Below are 18,733 nucleotides of genomic sequence, written 5' to 3'. Positions count from 1 at the left end.
TACATCTAGAGAGAAGTGTTTATCTACAGAACTAACTGACTAGAGAGAAGTGTTTATCTACAGAACTAACTGACACGTTACATCTAGAGAGAAGTGTTTATCTACAGAACTAACTGACACGTTACATCTAGAGAGAAGTGTTTATCTACAGAACTAACTGACACGTTACATCTAGAGAGAAGTGTTTATCTACAGAACTAACTGACACGTTACATCTAGAGAGAAGTGTTTATCTACAGAACTAACTGACACGTTACATCTAGAGAGAAGTGTTTATCTACAGAACTAACTGACATGTTACATCTAGAGAGAAGTGTTTATCTACAGAACTAACTGACACGTTACATCTAGAGAGAAGTGTTTATCTACAGAACTAACTGACATGTTACATCTAGAGAGAAGTGTTTATCTACAGAACTAACTGACATGTTACATCTAGAGAGAAGTGTTTATCTACAGAACTAACTGACATGTTACATCTCTAGAGAGAAGTGTTTATCTACAGAACTAACTGACATGTTACATCTAGAGAGAAGTGTTTATCTACAGAACTAACTGACATGTTACATCTAGAGAGAAGTGTTTATCTACAGAACTAACTGACATGTTACATCTAGAGAGAAGTGTTTATCTACAGAACTAACTGACACGTTACATCTAGAGAGAAGTGTTTATCTACAGAACTAACTGACATGTTACATCTAGAGAGAAGTGTTTATCTACAGAACTAACTGACATGTTACATCTAGAGAGAAGTGTTTATCTACAGAACTAACTGACACGTTACATCTAGAGAGAAGTGTTTATCTACAGAACTAACTGACACGTTACATCTAGAGAGAAGTGTTTATCTACAGAACTAACTGACACGTTACATCTAGAGATAAGTGTTTATCTACAGAACTAACTGACTAGAGAGAAGTGTTTATCTACAGAACTAACTGACACGTTACATCTAGAGAGAAGTGTTTATCTACAGAACTAACTGACACGTTACATCTAGAGAGAAGTGTTTATCTACAGAACTAACTGACATGTTACATCTAGAGAGAAGTGTTTATCTACAGAACTAACTGACATGTTACATCTAGAGAGAAGTGTTTATCTACAGAACTAACTGACATGTTACATCTAGAGAGAAGTATCTACACAACTGACAACATGTTATAGAGCCCTATTTAAAATAAAATCCCCCAAAATATGACCCCTGAACACAAATACATCTATTAATACAAATATAGAGAGTGCTTCTCTATAGAAAAAGAGGCCCACATCTAAAAAGCTTGTGGAACAACGTGGCCTAACAATGCAGCTTTGCAAGTGTGTGTGTGCATGTGTGTGCGCGTGTGTGCGCGTTTACATCAACACGGTCCATGTGACTCACAATGCCGTTGGACATGAGGTGATGCCAGTGCAGCTTCCTGCCACTGTGGCTCTTCTTGTAGAAGTCCTCCACCTCTGGTATCAGATCCTCCAGCTCGGTGGGCAGAGACACAAACACCTTCTCGCTGCTCCTCGACCAGGCGCCGGCGTTCAGGATCTTTATGTTGACCGAGTCCACTGCAGGAAGACACATGGGGGAAAAGCACATCAGTTATCCATGATTACCGATTTAGCTAGTGTGCCACAAAACAAAACTACCAGAGGATAGGTTCAATATCCTTGGAACCATTTGGGATGTTGTTTGGAATACATATCAGGGCTCCACATTGACGGATAACACCCGTGTGTTTTCCCCCTGCTCATCTTAAAAGGGGCACTTCACCAAAGAAAAACAATGCAGATTTACTTTGTGCATAAATCTCACACACATCCAAAAGCTCTTAACAGTTTTTGCATACATTCATTTAGTTTGACAGTTATTGAGAGTAAATGAGACTGAATAAGGCCACCAGTGATGACATTGAATCCTTGTGTTGTGTGATGCTGTAAGTGATATTTTTCAAATATGTAGCTCTACATTCCGTCAGCCATCACTGATATAGAGTGTCTCAAGTCAAGAGTTTTATTTGTCACGGCATACAAGCATACAGTGAAATACAGGTGGTCATGCCCGCAGTGATTGTGCAATAATACAAGTAATAAGAATAAGACATAACAGGTATAATGTACATAAAGTTTACAAAGAGCACGGTAAAAGGCATGCTAAGGTCCTACGATAGTGCAATACAATGTTAGCTACGGATGAGGCACTGGGTCTTATGTACACTACTATACATTAACACCACGGTAACTCCCCTACATGTATCTGACCATTCCTTCATATCCTTCTCACTAACTCTCATGCTTAACCGAAAAGTCTTCACCCCAACTCAAACCGTCTCACTCAGACGCAACCTGCCCTCCCTATCCCCCTCCACCCTCTCCTCTGACATAATATCCGCTCTACCTTTGAGTGACACCTTCTCTGCTCTCCCCACAGAGATGGCAACCTCCACCCTCCTCTCAGCCCTTGCAACCTCCTTCGACAAGCTCTGTCCCCTCGTTGAGAAACCTGCCCGCCGTTCCCCACCCAGTCCATGGCTGACGGATGCAGTGAGAGAACAAAGACAGGTCCTGAGAGCGGCTGAGAGGAAGTATAGAAAGTCACGCCTCACTGCTGACATCGACACATATCACAACCTCTTGTTAACATTCTCCAAAACCATTACTAATGCCAAAGCTTCTTTCTTTCACCATAGGATCGAGGCCTCTGCCAAGAATCTTCGCAAACTGCATGCTACCATGTCCTCCCTCCTCACTCCCCCCCCCCCCACCTCCTCCTCCCTCATCTTTTTCTGCCGAAGACTTTGCGATCTTCTTTGAGGAAAAAGTGGAGAACATGCGCAGCTCCTTCTCCCAACCCCCACCCATTCCAAACGCTGAATCGAGAACCTCATCCTTCACTCTGTCATCTTTCTCTCCCATTACAGAAGCCGAGACCCTGACACTGGTAACGTCGAACCGTCCGACTACATGCCAGCTGGACCAGCTACCCTCCCCACTCCTCCAGACCATAGCACCGGACATCCTCCCATTCCTAACTGCAACCATCAACTCCTCACTCAACTCGGGGGTGGTCCCCACCTCCCTAAAACAAGCCAGAGTCACGCCCCTCATAAAAAAACCAACCCTGAACCCCACCGTCATAGCCAACTATCGTCCTGTCTCTCTTCTCTCCTTCCTTTCTAAAACACTTGAACGTGCTGTATCCAACCAACTTACTGCTTATCTCTTACAGAATGACCTCCTAGACCCCAATCAGTCTGGCTTCCGGACTGGCCACTCCACAGAAACGGCCCTCATTGCGGTCACAGAGGCACTTCACTTAGCAAAAGCGAAAGGCCTCTCCTCTGTCCTGATTCTCCTAGATCTATCTGCAGCCTTCGACACAGTCAACCATCAGATCCTCCTCGCGGCCCTCGCAGGAATGGGAGTGGCTGGATCTGCGCTGACATGGCTGACATCATACCTCAATGACCGCTCCTACCAAGTGTCATGGAGAGGGACTCTGTCGGCCACCCGCCCCCTCCGGATGGGTGTCCCCCAGGGCTCGGTCCTAGGACCCCTTCTCTTCTCCCTCTACACTAAATCACTGGGTAACATTATCACGTCTCATGGCTTCTCATATCATTGTTATGCCGATGATACTCAACTCTTCCTCTCCTTCCCTCCCTCAGATATCCACGTCTCTGAGCGGATCTCGGCCTGTCTGTCCGACATCTCCGCCTGGATGACGACCAACCACCTCAAACTGAACCTAAGCAAAACAGAATTGCTCCACCTGCCGGCCAAATCCTCCCCCCTGACCGACCTCTCCATCACAGTCGAGAATGCAGCTGTGACCGCGTCGCCGACCGCCAAGAACCTTGGTGTTGTCCTCGACGACCAGTTGAACTTCTCTGCTAACATCGCAGCGACAACCAGAACCTGCAGATTCCTCCTGAGCAACGTCAGAAGGATATGCCCCTTCCTGACAAAAGAAGCCACCCAACTCCTCGTCCAATCAACAGTCATCTCCCGCCTCGACTACTGCAACGCACTCCTAGCTGGCCTCCCGGCCACTGCCACCAAGCCTCTTCAACTAATTCAAAACGCAGCGGCCCGCCTGATCTCAAACCTACCGAAGTCGGCCCATGTCACCCCACTTCTTAGGGACCTGCACTGGCTCCCCATTGCTGCACGTATCCGCTTCAAGGCCCTCGACCTAGCATACCGTGCAGCAAAGGGAACCGCTCCCGCCTACCTCCGGTCAATGGTCTCTAACTACACACCCTCAAGACCCCTACGCTCTGCATCTTCTGGCCGCCTCAGATCTACTCCTATCCAAGCTCCCGGAGGGTCATCAAAGAGAAGCCGCCTATTCTCAGTCCTTGCCCCACAATGGTGGAATGAACTACCCATCCCAGTTAGGACAGCCGAATCCCGTCCAATCTTTCGCCGTCGACTAAAGACTCACTTCTTCAACCATTATCTGAAATGATAATAAAAAAAAAAATAAAAAAAAAAATCTAACCCTGACTAACCTTACGGTCATGCACTTGTCCTAATAAACTAACCTACACTGTAACACGCAACACTTTGATGAACATTGTTACTCAGCTGAGTTATACCCTTCTTGCTGTCTTGTCGCACAGAACTTGTAAGTCGCTTTGGATAAAAGCGTCAGCTAAATGACTAAATGTAAATGTAAATGTAAAAATGTACTATACAATCTACAGTTATACTATATATCCATATGCTACCGGTATCTTGCTTTATTACATGGCGTTTTAACATTCGCCGAAATGCTTGATTGTGATTGGTCAATAGCGCTCAGCAGCGGTCCGTTATTACTCGATAACGGACCGCTGCCAGGGGCAACAGAGCAATAATGACCGCTGTTCGCAGCTGGAGCAATCAAGCCCACTGACACACTGCATCAGTGCAACAGAGCAATAATGACCGCTGTTCGCAGCTGGAGCAATCAAGCCCACTGACACACACTGCATCAGTGCAATCAGACACACCTACCGGCGATAATAATAACTTTATTTGGGCTGACAGAGCCACAGAACAACTGCGTCTGCATTTGATCTCGTCTTGTCGATGGTGTAAAATGAATTAGGTATATTGTTAGTAAGTTAGCCATGTAATAAGCGGGATAATGTATAGCCTATACTCGGTCATTGTCGCAAAATAATTGACCTTCACTACGTTTAGAACACCTCGGCGAGGCGCCTCGGTGTTCCAGAACTCTGTGTCGGTCAATTATTTTGCGACAATGACCTCGTAGTTATACATTATCCCTTACATATCCATCTATATACTATACAAGAACCACTCCCGTTATTTTATTTTTTTTAAAGTGACCTTTTCATTGTGTAAAGTAACCGTTGAGTGTGAGCGTGTGCAGCGTGTGTGTGTGTGTTCGTGCTAAAGTGACTGTTAGTGTGTGAGTGTATATACAGTATGTGTGTTGTGTGTGTCCTCATGTGTGCTTGTGTGTGGAGAGTTCAGTGTTCAAGACTCTGATGGCCTGGGGGAAGAAGCTGAGCCGAAGTCCCTCTGTCCTAGTTACTGGTGTGCGCAGGCGTTTGCCTGACCGCAGCAGCTTGAACAGGCTGTTGTTGGGGTGGTGAGGGTCTTTCATTATTCTGCAGGCTCTGGATTTGCACCTCTTGTTATATAAGACCTGCAGGGGTGGTAGTGCAATACCGGTAGTACGCTCAGCTGAGCGCACCACTCTCTGTAGGGCCTTCTTGTCCTGTGCCGTGCTGTTTCCATACCAGGCAGTGATGTTTCCAGTCAATATACTCTCTACAGCTCCGGAGTAGAAGGACTGGAGTATCTTCCCCGATAATCTGAACTTCCTTAACTGTCTCCGTCTGTCTGGTCAGTAACATGGGTCTCCCAGTCCCAAAATACATTTTCTGGTATCCCTTCCCACTTTATCCAATCAGGAGAGAGAATCCTAGATATTTTCACTTATTTCAAGAAATCTTGCCAAGCCAAATTTGCTTACTGCACTGGTAGATTATTTTACTTGTAAACTAGTTTTTATTTCTTATTTTTGTCAGACGATTGTTGCAGTGTGAAGTTCTCACTCCTGATTGGATATAACATTTATTTTCTGTTTACTGCAGAGCGGAGGGACTGGGAGACCCATGTTACGGACCAAACACTCTATATCAGTGATGGCTGACTGAATGTTTCAAGTTTCAAGTTTCTTTAATAGTTGTCATACAGAAGTACAGAATACTTTTGTACAAAATGCTTCTTACTGTTGCGCTCCAGAGACTGTGCTAGACAAGATAAGTATGAAATAAAAACATAGTAAAATTAGAAGAAAAAAAAAAAAAATTATTTATTTTAACAAACAAAATACCACTTACAGCACCTTTAATTACAGCTCAGTGAAATGATAAGGTAGCCGTCCCTATTAGACAAGGTATTGTAATTTCCATCTACATAATTTCATTGAGCTGTAATTAACACAAAACAAGGATTCAACGTCCCCGATGGCATCGCAGGTGGCCGCATTCAAACTCATTTACTCCCAATAACTGTCAAACTAAATGAATGTGTGCCAAACGGTTTAACAGGCTGTTTAATTAGGCAGGCTGTTTAATTAGGCTAATGGTGGCTTCCCGTCTACCACTACCACTTCATTTTCATCCCTTGCTTTATGAGAAACTATGGACTGAACTGTAATTGCATAATGGCTCCCAATTCCTGCAAAGTGCCTCTAAAACAAACTCTAGACTTTTTAAGTCATCCGACTTTGTGACAATAATGTTGTTACAGGCCAAAGAAGGCTAATGCAAGGTCAGTTTTGGCCATTGCTTATATTGGTGTCACACAGAACGCCAAAAGAAGTTAAGGGACTAATTTCACCTCTCATAGTCACCTCACACAGCATAGTCCAATTGCATTAGGTAATGGTAGGTCACAACTTTGGTGCCGTGTCATTATTAATGAAACAACGCCGGCTACAGCATGTTAGGAGGGAATCATTTGTTGTTCGACATTAGTAATTACATTTCATCAGCAGCCGTTCTGCTCCGATGCCAAATCACCTGCCTCACAGTCCGCCCAGCTGACACTCTACAGACGAGCGGTTCATTATTCACACTCACTAATAACTAAGGCTGAGACCAGTTATCGATATATCGATAATTATCAGATAATGCTATACATTGAATAATACACTACACAACTGAATACTACACTACCCAGACTATACATTGAATAATACAGTACACTGAATACTACACTACCCAGACTATACATTGAATAATACACTACACTGAATACTACACTACCCAGACTATACTATACATTGAATAATACACTACACGACTGAATACTACACTACCCAGACTATACTATACATTGAATAATACACTACACTAAATACTACACTACCCAGATAATGCTATACATTGAATAATACACTACACTGAATACTACACTACCCAGACTATACTATACATTGAATAATACACTACACTGAATGCTACACTACCCAGACAATGCTATACATTGAATAATACACTACACTGAATGCTACACTACCCAGACAATGCTATACATTGAATAATACACTACACTGAATACTACCATAATACTACACTGTAACCACAATACTAAACTACTGCTGCTTCTGCTTCTGAGGTTTAATCGATGTTGGAGAACTGAACTTAATTACTGCCACTCATCGCTAAGAGCGATAGTTTTAAATATCAGATTGATCAATAATTATTCATTTGTATTTGATTTACGCCTGCCAGTGCCAACATTGATATCTGGAGAGAGAGAGAAAAAAGATTTTCCAGAATAACCCCCAGAGCTGCTATGTCAGCAACCAAATGTTACAGCTAGCTGGTGTTACTCAAAGATGGCCTTTGGAAAGGGTTCAAATAAGGCAGTGTTAGGGGCCGTGTCCACAGAAAGTGTTAGGGGCAGTGTCCACAGAAAGTGTTAGGGGCCGTGTCCACAGAAAGTGTTAGGGGCCGTGTCCACAGAAAGTGTTAGGGGCTGTGTCCACAGAAAGTGTTAGGGGCCGTGTCCACAGAAAGTGTTAGGGGCCGTGTCCACAGAAAGTGTTAGGGGCCGTGTCCACAGAAAGTGTTAGGGGCTGTGTCCACAGAAAATGTTAAGGGCCGTGTCCACAGAAAGTGTTAGGGGCCGTGTCCACAGAAAGTGTTAGGGGCCGTGTCCACAGAAAGTGTTAGGGGCCGTGTCCACAGAAAGTGTTAGGGGCCGTGTCCACAGAAAGTGTTAGGGGCCGTGTCCACAGAAAGTGTTAGGGGCCGTGTTAGGGGCCGTATTAGGGGGCGTGTCCACAGAAAGTGTTAGGGCCCGTGTTAGGGGCCGTATTAGGGGCCGTGTCCACAGAAAGTGTTTTCTGAACTGCCAGCGCCTTTCTGCCATTAACCCTTTCACTGCCACACGACAGAAGGTTAGCCCTTTACTATCACACAACCGACGGCGATGCTCCAGCATTAGCATCATTAGCTCCGCATCCGTGGAGCTAATGATGCTAATGACGGAGCATCGCCGTCAGTTGTGTGATAGTAAAGGGCTAACCTTCTGTATTGTCACAGTGAAAGGGTTAACCGGCTGTCATGTGGCAGTGAAAGGGTAAAGACACGCTAGGAGCGCTCCTCTTCCCAGTGCCGCACCTCGCGTTTTAGCGCTCTCGGCGGCTAGCGTTTTTTTGGCGGAGCGCTCTGGGCACCTCGAGTAGAACATTGTTCAACATTTGGAGAGGAGCGCCGCTCATCAATGTCACTTTTTTTCGACCGACCAATCAAAATCGAGGAAGTGGCGCTACTAAAAATATCACGCCGCCTTAGTAGGCAATGATTCACCCTAAAAGTCACTGCTCCAACCGTGCAACCTTGAGGTGTGCAAACTTGGCTGTAGCCCTGCTGTGCACAAAAGGGAGGCGTGCATCAAAGCAAGCCTGCTTCAAATAAGTCGCCTGATTATTGATTAGGATGGGAGTCATTAGGCAGCAGTGAACATCCGACACATGTGTAGATCAGTGATTCTCATCTGGGGGGGGGGTTCCTAGAGAAAACTGTTTGATTGCACTATTATTTCACTGACTAGAGGTCGGCCCAATGAGAGACAACGTATAACAATGACTCTTCTGACCACAGGTTCCACTCTCTCCACTGTCATCGCCTCAACTACAGTACAGACGGTTATGGAATTCTGAACGTAAACAACAAAGATCTTCTCAGATGGGGGTCCATGAGACAAACTGTTAGCAGATGGGGGTCTGAGGTCTGAGGTGTATCAATGTATGGGTCCTTGACATGAAAAAGGTTGAGAACCACTAGTGTAGAAGATCATGCGACTCAAACGGCAGCGTTGTGCAGTGAGGAACAACATAACACCTTGTGCAGTGAGGAACAACACAACATGTGCAGTGAGGAACAACATAACGTGTGCAGTGAGGAACAACATAACGTGTGCAGTGAGGAACAACACAACATGTGCAGTGAGGAACAACATAACGTGTGCAGTGAGGAACAACATAACGTGTGCAGTGAGGAACAACACAACATGTGCAGTGAGGAACAACATAACGTGTGCAGTGAGGAACAACATAACGTGTGCAGTGAGGAACAACACAACATGTGCAGTGAGGAACAACATAACAACATGTGCAGTGAGGAACAACACAACATGTGCAGTGAGGAACAACACAACATGTGCAGTGAGGAACAACACAACATGTGCAGTGAGGAACAACACAACAACATGTGGCGTCTATACTTTCCGTAGCCGCATTTCTGGCAAGACGCTCTCTGATTGGCCGACGCCTGTTTCTACACTGGTTAAGCTTAGGCACTCTTTCGAAGTTGGTTAAGGTTAGAGTTTGTCTTAGAGCATGGCGATAGAACACCAGGTAGTTTGCAGGCTTTTCGACGCGGAAATGGGCAAAGACACAGCTCGTCACGTGATTGGGCAACAGTGGCCAATCAGAGAGCGTCTGCCAGAAATGCGGCTACGGAAAGTATAGACGGCAACATGTGCAGTGAGGAACAACATAACATGTGCAGTGAGGAACAACATAACATGTGCAGTGAGGAACAACATAACATGTGCAGTGAGGAACAGCATAACATGTGCAGTGAGGAACAACATAACATGTGCAGTGAGGAACAGCATAACATGTGCAGTGAGGAACAACATAACACCTTGTGCAGTGAGGAACAACATAACACCTTGTGCAGTGAGGAACAACACAAGATGAGTCCGAGTTCACTTTCCTCATCTCTGGCTACTGTAGACAATACATATCACAGAGCTGTCTCCTTTGCAGGAAACAATGTTCCTCTGAAACGCCTAAAGCTAACCATCTCCATCACGTCCGAGTGATCCGTCTTTCTTATTGCAGTTTCCTCTCATCCTCCAGGTGCACTCACGGCAACAGAGTGCCAATCTTACACAGTGCCGCTTTAATGCGTGACCTTGCGGAATGCATTCGTCGAACACTTTGGAGCTTAATGCTCGGTGAGAGAAATGGATAAAACCCCAATGTGTTTGAGGCTACGGTGAAAAGCAGCAGGAATGAATAGAGAGAGTGAGTAAATGTTCTTTCATGGCTTTAGAAAAGCAGTGAACAGATATTTCAGTGGTTTTGGAAATTTTCTACTACGGTTGGTTTAACACTTTCTGCGCCAATCACGAGTATACTCGTTATTGGCCGCCATCGCTTGACCGCCAATAACGAGTATACTCATTATTTGGTCCGTTTTCCTTTTTTTTCTCCGATTTGAATATTCTATACACTCTCACGGACCCCGGTGTTATCATTGGAACTCATTGAGAACTCGAGGGTGCAATGCCGCTGGCGCTGAATGAGTTAAAGGCTAACTTCGCTACTTTGAACATTTAGACCCTCTGTCTACCACCTCCAAGTCAAGCAGGAACAGCTTCTCTACCTCAGCTGTCATCTCCCTGAACTCTACGTCACGTTCACCATAGCAGCAGAGAATCTCGACTCACATCCGGTTTCAAGACTTTGCTGTTTTAAGTCAGGTTGCAAAGTTACATCGATTTGCTATTTTATATGTGATGTCAACCGACTATTGTCTGGTCATGTCCCTTACCTGGTAATGCAAGCCTGCTATGTTTGTGTGCTTCTTTGAAGGACTGGTTGAGGTCCTCGGAGACTTTGATATCTTGGAACATCCTTGCCAGCTTGTTGACATAGTCCGCTGGCATTCCTACTTCCTGTTAGGGGCAAATGATAACACCGTCAAAAGGGGGGAAATATGTTTAGTGTCACTCAGTCCTCCTATTCTACTCCAAAGACCCGTCTTTGACTAACACTAGCTAGTGTTAGCTGTAACGTTTGGTAGGCGACATAGCAGCTCTAATGTTTGGTAGTATGTGTTAGCGCTGACGCTTGCCAACAGCAAAACATAATGTTAAGACTAGCGATGCTCGATATTGGCTTTTTTACCGATACCGATATACCGATATTGTCCAACTCTTAATTTCCGATACCGATATCAACCGATACCGATATATGCAGGGTTCCCCCCCCCCCCCCCCCCCCCCCCAAAAAAAACAGAATAATTTCAGGTAATTAACATTACATATCTCTTGTCGTGTAATTAACACAACATTATGCATACTTTGACAATAAATAAAATAATAATTTGTTCTTACTTGCTTGCCTGGGTGAATAAAGGTTAAATAAATGTAAAAAAAATAAGATATATATATTTTTTAAACAGATACCGATATTTTCCGATATCAAATTTGTATGCCAATATTGGTAGGCCGATAATATCGGACATCCCTAGTTAAGACACTTTGTATTGTGGAGATTAGGAGGACTTAATGACATCAAACAGGGGGAAATACATATTACAGCCCCCCCCCCCCCGTTATGCGTAACCGACCGCCATCATTGGTTATGACCAACTAATACCGAATACACCCAATAGACCCTTTTCACAGCAGCCATTTTGACTCGTCATAGATGAGTAAACAAAGATGCAACCATAGATATACAATAACGAATATTCTATGTATCTATGGTTCATTATTCTATATCTACCTTTGTTTACCCATCTATGACAAGTCAAATGGCTGCTGTGAAAAGGGCCTATTAATGATATTGTCTTTCACACACACGCACACAAAGCCATGCCATACCCTGAGCCACTCCACCATGTTCTCCTCTGTCTCACTGTCTGCCGTGATGTCCAGGATGAGGCGTCGGGTCAGGTGGGCTTTGTGGTAGCGCATGAACACGTCTTTGTTCTGGACGTACTTCAGCACCAGTAGCTACAAAGAACACACAGAAAGTCCCACACATAGGGTTCAAGTCTACGGGAATGTTAAAGATCAAAATAAATGCCTTGACATTTAGAATTGTTCTTCCCTTGCCAGGTGTTGCATCAGGGGGGGAAAAAGTATCTATCTACGTTTTGTGCTCGAGTCCTCCTAAAAAAAATGGCTAGTCTCACTGAAACCGATGGGTATCGGTACCTGCAAACTAATGCACTGAGACCCCTTCTTTTGGACCAAAACAGACAAACCTTACACCCTCTGAATAAGGCGCCAGGTCTTTAGTGTCTGGGTGCAAAGCTTCATAGGACTGTGGTTATTAGCTAGAGGTTACACTAGGTCATTTTAGACAGTGAGATACAATTCCAAAACTAGTGCTGCCACATTCAATGGGGTTACTAGAACCACTCTCGTGAATTCAGAGGGATTAAACCACTGTGGAGCATGAGATTATTATTATTTTCCAACAGAAAAGCAGTAGGGTTTTGGCCCTATGGGCTTAAAGGGGAATTCCATTCCATTAAAAAAATGCATAGATACTGTATGTTCTTCCTGAGCCCCGGGACAGTGTTTCATTTTCATTTTCATTTACATTTAGTCATTTAGCTGACGCTTCTATCCAAAGCGACTTACAAGTTCTGTACGACAGGTCATCAGGAAGGGCACAACTCTATCAGCTGAGTAACAATGTTCATCAAAGTGTTGAGTGCTACAGTGTAGGTTAGTTTATTAGGACAAGTGTATGTATTTTTTCGGATAATGGTTGAAGAAGTGCGTCTTTAGTCGACGGCGAAAGATTGGACGGGTTTCGGCTGTCCTAACTGGGGTGGGTAGTTCATTCCACCATTGTGGGGCAAGGACTGAGAATAGGCGACTTCTCTTTGATGACCCTCCCGGAGCTTGGATAGGAGTAGGTCTGAGGCGCCCAGAAGACGCAGAGCATAGGGGTCTTGAGGGTGTGTAGTTAGAGACCATTGACCGGAGGTAGGCGGGAGCGGTTCCCTTTGCCGCACGGTATGCCAGGTCGAGGGCCTTGAAGCGGACTCGTGCAGCAATGGGGAGCCAGTGCAGGTCCCTAAGAAGTGGGGTGACATGGGCCGACTTCGGTAGGTTTGAGACCAGGCGGGCCGCTGCGTTTTTGTGAAACATGCACCACTCTCTCCTGAAGCTAGGAATCAGTGAGAGGGTCGTCCAATCGGTGATGTCACTGGGATGTCAATTCTGACAATGAATGGAGCTTTGACTTTGTGAGGCCATAACATTTTTGTGTGAGGTTTGGAAACAGAATTAAAATGTCATTTGGATGTCAGAGCTCACACAAAAATGTTATGGCCTCATAAAGTCAGAGCCCCATTCATTGTCTATGGAGCAGCACCAGATTTTCACATCACAATGCATCACCGATCGAGGGTTCTGGAGGGTTCTCTCTCTGATTTAAGATAAGATAAGATATTCCTTTATTGATCCACTTGGGGAAATTCGGGCATCATAGCAGCATGGGGGAGGGGAGGTACAGGTATGGTCATGGTAATAGTAGAAGACATACATATAGGCAATAAATTATAGTAAAGATAAGAATAAGCTATGTAAACAATATAATTAACTCTGAATATATGAATATGTAAATAAAAGGTGTAATCAAAGGTGCAGATGAGGGTCTGTATGCCCCATCAGTTATGTTATACAATACAATAAATATGGGCAATAAAACACTTAGAATCTGAATATATACTATGAGTAAGTAAAGTAAACACAGGAGCAGTATACACAAGGTACCCTAACTGGAATTTCTAGCTTTAGGAGAGAGTGGTGTGTGTTCACAAACACTGACTGAACTGTCCTGGGGCACAGGAAGAACATAGCAGGTGACCTGTGAACATGAGTGGCATTCCCCCTTAAACCTGTAATAATAAAGCAATCCAATTGAAAAAAGATTGTTTGGGCTTCTATGAAGCTTCTAAGTGAACCAACCCTGGTTCTTTAACGGAAGAATACAAAAAAGAACAGACACAAAAAGAGTCAGCGTCTCACCACTTCCTTCAGCTTGGCCTCTATCTCTTCAGAGGTGAGCTTCTTGCTTAGAGGAGTCTTTCTCAAGAGCATGTCACAGTAGTTGGCCAGCAACTCGGGACACTTGGACTCTGGCTGTGTTTTCAGGCCCACCCTGGGTCAGGGTCGCAGAGGGACAGAGGAAGAGAGGGGGGGGGGGAAGAGAGGACATTGACATGGTTGACGTGGACCGCTAACCCAGTGGTCAATAGAACATACTGCAACCTTTCACACAGAGCGTGTCCTTACCCTTTTTGTTTCATGGGAAGTTCTAATTTAAATATAGTGGCATCATTCACAACGGCTTTATACGCCTACAAACGAGACAAAACAAGATCATTACAATCAATAGGCATCAATGCATTCAGCGTGTATATTATATATATATATAAACGTGTGATATCACTAGTGTTGGACAACGTGCCGTAGCTTACTTTGTCTCTAGCCGTCAGGAAGCGCGGGTCGTCTTGAAAGGCCTCTTTCACCAGCCTGCTGAAGCGATTGAACAGGGTGAGCAGCTGATCCACATACTTCTCCGAGTCCTGAAACAAGATAAACACTGTAGTGGAACACAGCCGGCATCTGTTGTTCAGTTCACTTTGAAAGCAACAATCGCAAACCACAATGGTTATGGTATATAGAGAAAACAACTGCCTGCTAAAAGTGTATCGCGGTGTTTAGCTAGCCTGACCTGTCAAGACTCGTGGAATGTAGGCAAGCTAGTTAATTTAACTTGTCTCGTCTCTCATGATGACACAATGAATTCCTGGTGCTGCGATAACATTATAGGACGAATTTGTGCCCCTTTCTGCACTAATGGCTGCAGCGAAGCAAGAAGCAAGAAGGCTGTTCTGAACTTTAAAGGGGCGCTTCACCAAAAAAGCTATTTTTTTTGCACATAATCTCACATGCATCCAAAAACAAAACAGCTTTGCACAAATTCATTTAGTTATTGAGAGTCAATGTGTTTGAATACGGCCACCTACGGCTGTCTTAAATACTTCGAAGCTTCGTTCGATGGGCATGGGATTCAAATATGAAAATAAAATTCGATTATGTAAAAAAAAAAAAAAAAAAAAAATTGAAATTCAATTTTTTTGTGCAAAATCAACTCTGCCTCTCTTTGTTAATTACAACAATCAATGCTGTTTGTTATTTAAGATGAGGTCGGACTCGGCACTGACAGATGTGTTCATTGTGCTGCTTTTATAAAGCCTCAAATGACGGCTTACAATATTTCATGGAAGCAAATTGTTTAGTTTGTCTAAGATTTAAAAAGGTTTAAACTTTACAGCACTGACAAAGTTGAACAAAGTGCTGTACAAGTCCCACAACATAAAAAAAAAATATATATATAAAAATAAATAAATAAATATTAATAATTATTACTATTTATTTTTTTGAAGCTTCGAATTCAAATTGAATCTCGGCCCCGAAGCTTCGAATTCCAAAAGAAATCGAAGGTCAGCCTTACGGCCAACAGTGATCAGTCATCGGGGGACATTGAATCCTTGTACGGCTCAATGAAATGATAAAATAGCAGTCCCTATAAGACAAGGTATTGCTATTGTTTCCATCTACATCATTTCATGATGCTGTAACTATATCACTGGTGGCCATATTCAAACCCATTTACTCACAATAAAAACTAAATGAACATGTGTTCACCAAAAACAAAACTGTTTTGGATGTGTGTGAGATTATGTGCAAAATAAATCAGCATTGTTTTTTGGTGAAGTGCTCCTTTAATATAAAAGCCTCTGTCTGAGTGCACACTTGCCCGTTGCCTTGGTAACACACAGATAAATGGAGACATTTCCTGTACTTTAATGTAATCACAGCAGCAGGAATTCATTGCTGCCTGAGAGACAAGACACATCACCACGGCAACAAATCAAACTGACTTTATCCTCTAAGCACAATGTTGGCTCACTTTCTTTCACAGGGGGATTTTTTTTTTGATTGGTGTCAAGATTATAAGCAATAGGGCGCCCGGGTAGCGCAGCGGACTAAGCGTCTGTCTACCACCGCAGATACACTGGTATCGAATCCGGCTGTCAGCGGTGCCTCCGGCTTGGCCGGTCGTCATACTGGCACAATTGGCAGTGTCAGCGGGAGGGAAGCCGGTGGGTGGTGTTCTGGTCGTTGAGGGCAGCGACTCCTACAGGCCGGTCGGGGAGCCTGCACAGCAAGGGAGGGAGCTGGTGAAGGTAGTGTGACCTCCCACGCGTTACACTTCACCAATGAGAGTCCTCGCTGCCAGGTGAAAAGAGGCTGCTGGCTGTCTCCTATGTATCGGAGGAAGCATGTGATAGACTTCAGGGCTCCCTAGACCGGCAAGTAGGGGGCAAATGTGCGCAACGACCAGGAAGGGGAGGGGTGAATTGGCATAACGACTAAATTGGAATGGGAGGAAAAATACAGAAAAAATTGGAGAAAAAGGAGAATTTTTTTTTTATAAGCAATATTCAAACATTAGTAACTAGTTATTATAGAGTTATACGCTTTCTTCTCACAACTGGCCCGGTTCCAGCTTTAACCCTTTTTCACTGCCACACTACAGAAGGTTAATCTTTCACTACCAGTCGCAGGTTAACCCTTTGTCGTGGCAGTGAAAGGGTTAACTTTCTGCATTGTCGTAGTGAAAGGGTTAAGTAAACATACTTTTTACCAATTTCTTTTACCAGTTTTATTTATTCTATGTTTCTCTTACTCCGCTACTAGTTCTAGTGTTTATTTTATTTTTATTCTTATTTTTTTGACTCCTTGCTAGCTTTAGTCTTGCCTATTTTTTTAATTATTTCTTCCTTTATTCTTGCTCGTTTTTATGTTCTTTTAATTGTAGCGCTTTGAGATTTGCTCCACAATTGTAAAGCGCATTAGAAATAAAATCTATTATTATTATTATTATTATTATTACTACTCACAGAGGTGATGGTCTCGGCGGTGGCCACCATGTCGGCCAGGCCGGCGCTCAGGATGTGGTCCTCCAGGTCCTTCAGCATGGGCTCCATGCCGCTGGGCACCTTGTCCATCAGGGAGAACATCAGGTGCAGCTCTGCGGTGTGGGGGTGGAGGGGACCGGGGTCAGAGGCCGCCCTGCTGAACACGTGATGCCAGGTGCGGGGGGGGAGGTCCACAGACGTGATGCGAGGTGCGGGGGGGAGGTCCACAGACATGTGGTTGTAGAGTGTTTTGTGTTTTGTTGTAGCGACATTAGAAGCGCTTAACACTTTCAATGCCAACAACGAGATATCTCATTTGTTCATGTCGACCGTTCATTGCCAACGACGAGAGATCTAGTTTTTTTTTTATTAGCGATTTGAATTCATATTTCATCAATCTAGCCTCACGTTAGTGCTGCAAACTCTCTCTGAGCTCCATTAGGAAAATACCGCCCCCTATCGTCTCTCCCTGTGGTACTGCACCCCTTTGGAATGGATTGAATGAAACACACGGGGGGGAAATCCTGCTTCCTCATTTTACTTCTCAGGCAAGTCACCCGAGAGGATCGGATTCATTGCCGAGCCCCAAAACAGCGTGGAATACATATTTCCAGTACCATATATACCATATATATGTACCATATATAGATAGATATAGAGTACCCAGCGTTGGATCAATAAACGCGATCGATATTTGGAATGGCGATCAGGAATTGGAATAATCTTTTTGGAGAACATCTGATCTGAGGTAAGGAATCTATTTTACCAGTCTTAGGATAATAAGAGCTTTTTTCACAGAGATATCAACGTGTGCCCTATGTGTGTGTGCGTGTGTGTGTGTGTGTGCTGATCAGGAAATGAGATAATTGATTTTTCAGCTCGCTTCTCTAGCGTGCATAAGTACACATATACTATCGATAATCTAGCGTTTATTTGAAAACTATTCATAAATAGGCCGAAAAATTACAACGTTTTTTGTGTATTCCAGAATATTCCAGTAAAGGGCGTTTATCACAGAATCTTTATATTTTCCTGAAACTTTCAAAAAACGAGCGTTTTTCAAAATGGTATAAAACGGAAATTAACCGATTAAAAAACAATCCGTTTCGACAATGTTGACTGCAAACAAGTCATTGATAAGCGACGGCCAGATTAGACACATAGCCATAATTTAAGATGTAGTTTATGCGTTCGCAAATATGAGAGCGCTATCATTGAAGTGGGTGGTGGCACGCAAGCACTAAATCGTGCACCCCCTGCTGGCATTGAAAATGTTAAAGGAACGCGGCAACATTATGGAAAATGTGCTTACTGTCTTCTCCAGAGACAAGAAGATAGATAACAATTTCCTCTCTGTGCGTTCAGTAGAAAGCCATCCAGCTGCAAGCTAGCCTAGCTTAGCACAAAGGAATGGAAGCGGATACGGACCAGCTAGCCTAGCTGTTGGCCAAAAACAC

General features: G+C 43.9%; 1 protein-coding gene across 3 annotated transcripts in view; it reads right to left on the bottom strand.

The window, feature by feature from the left end:
• cul5b (cullin 5b) overlaps positions 1-18,733 on the bottom strand; it is a 49,972-nt gene that overhangs the window by 14,324 nt on the left and 16,915 nt on the right. For all 3 annotated transcript variants that reach the window (XM_084319691.1, XM_084319693.1, XM_084319692.1), the window contains exons 9-15: positions 17,259-17,389; positions 14,766-14,873; positions 14,581-14,645; positions 14,314-14,446; positions 12,148-12,279; positions 11,091-11,214; positions 1,385-1,560 (exon numbers count right to left, since the gene is read on the bottom strand). In XM_084319691.1, coding sequence (XP_084175817.1) covers positions 1,385-1,560; positions 11,091-11,214; positions 12,148-12,279; positions 14,314-14,446; positions 14,581-14,645; positions 14,766-14,873; positions 17,259-17,389 — 869 coding nt within the window. The remainder of the gene's footprint in view (positions 1-1,384; positions 1,561-11,090; positions 11,215-12,147; positions 12,280-14,313; positions 14,447-14,580; positions 14,646-14,765; positions 14,874-17,258; positions 17,390-18,733) is intronic.

This window comes from Notolepis coatsorum (assembly GCF_963971535.1).
Source record: "Notolepis coatsorum genome assembly, chromosome: 8".
NCBI classification, from domain to species: domain Eukaryota; kingdom Metazoa; phylum Chordata; class Actinopteri; order Aulopiformes; family Paralepididae; genus Notolepis; species Notolepis coatsorum.
The sequence above is the reverse complement of the archived record's forward strand: the minus strand, read 5'-3'. Positions and strand labels throughout refer to the sequence as shown.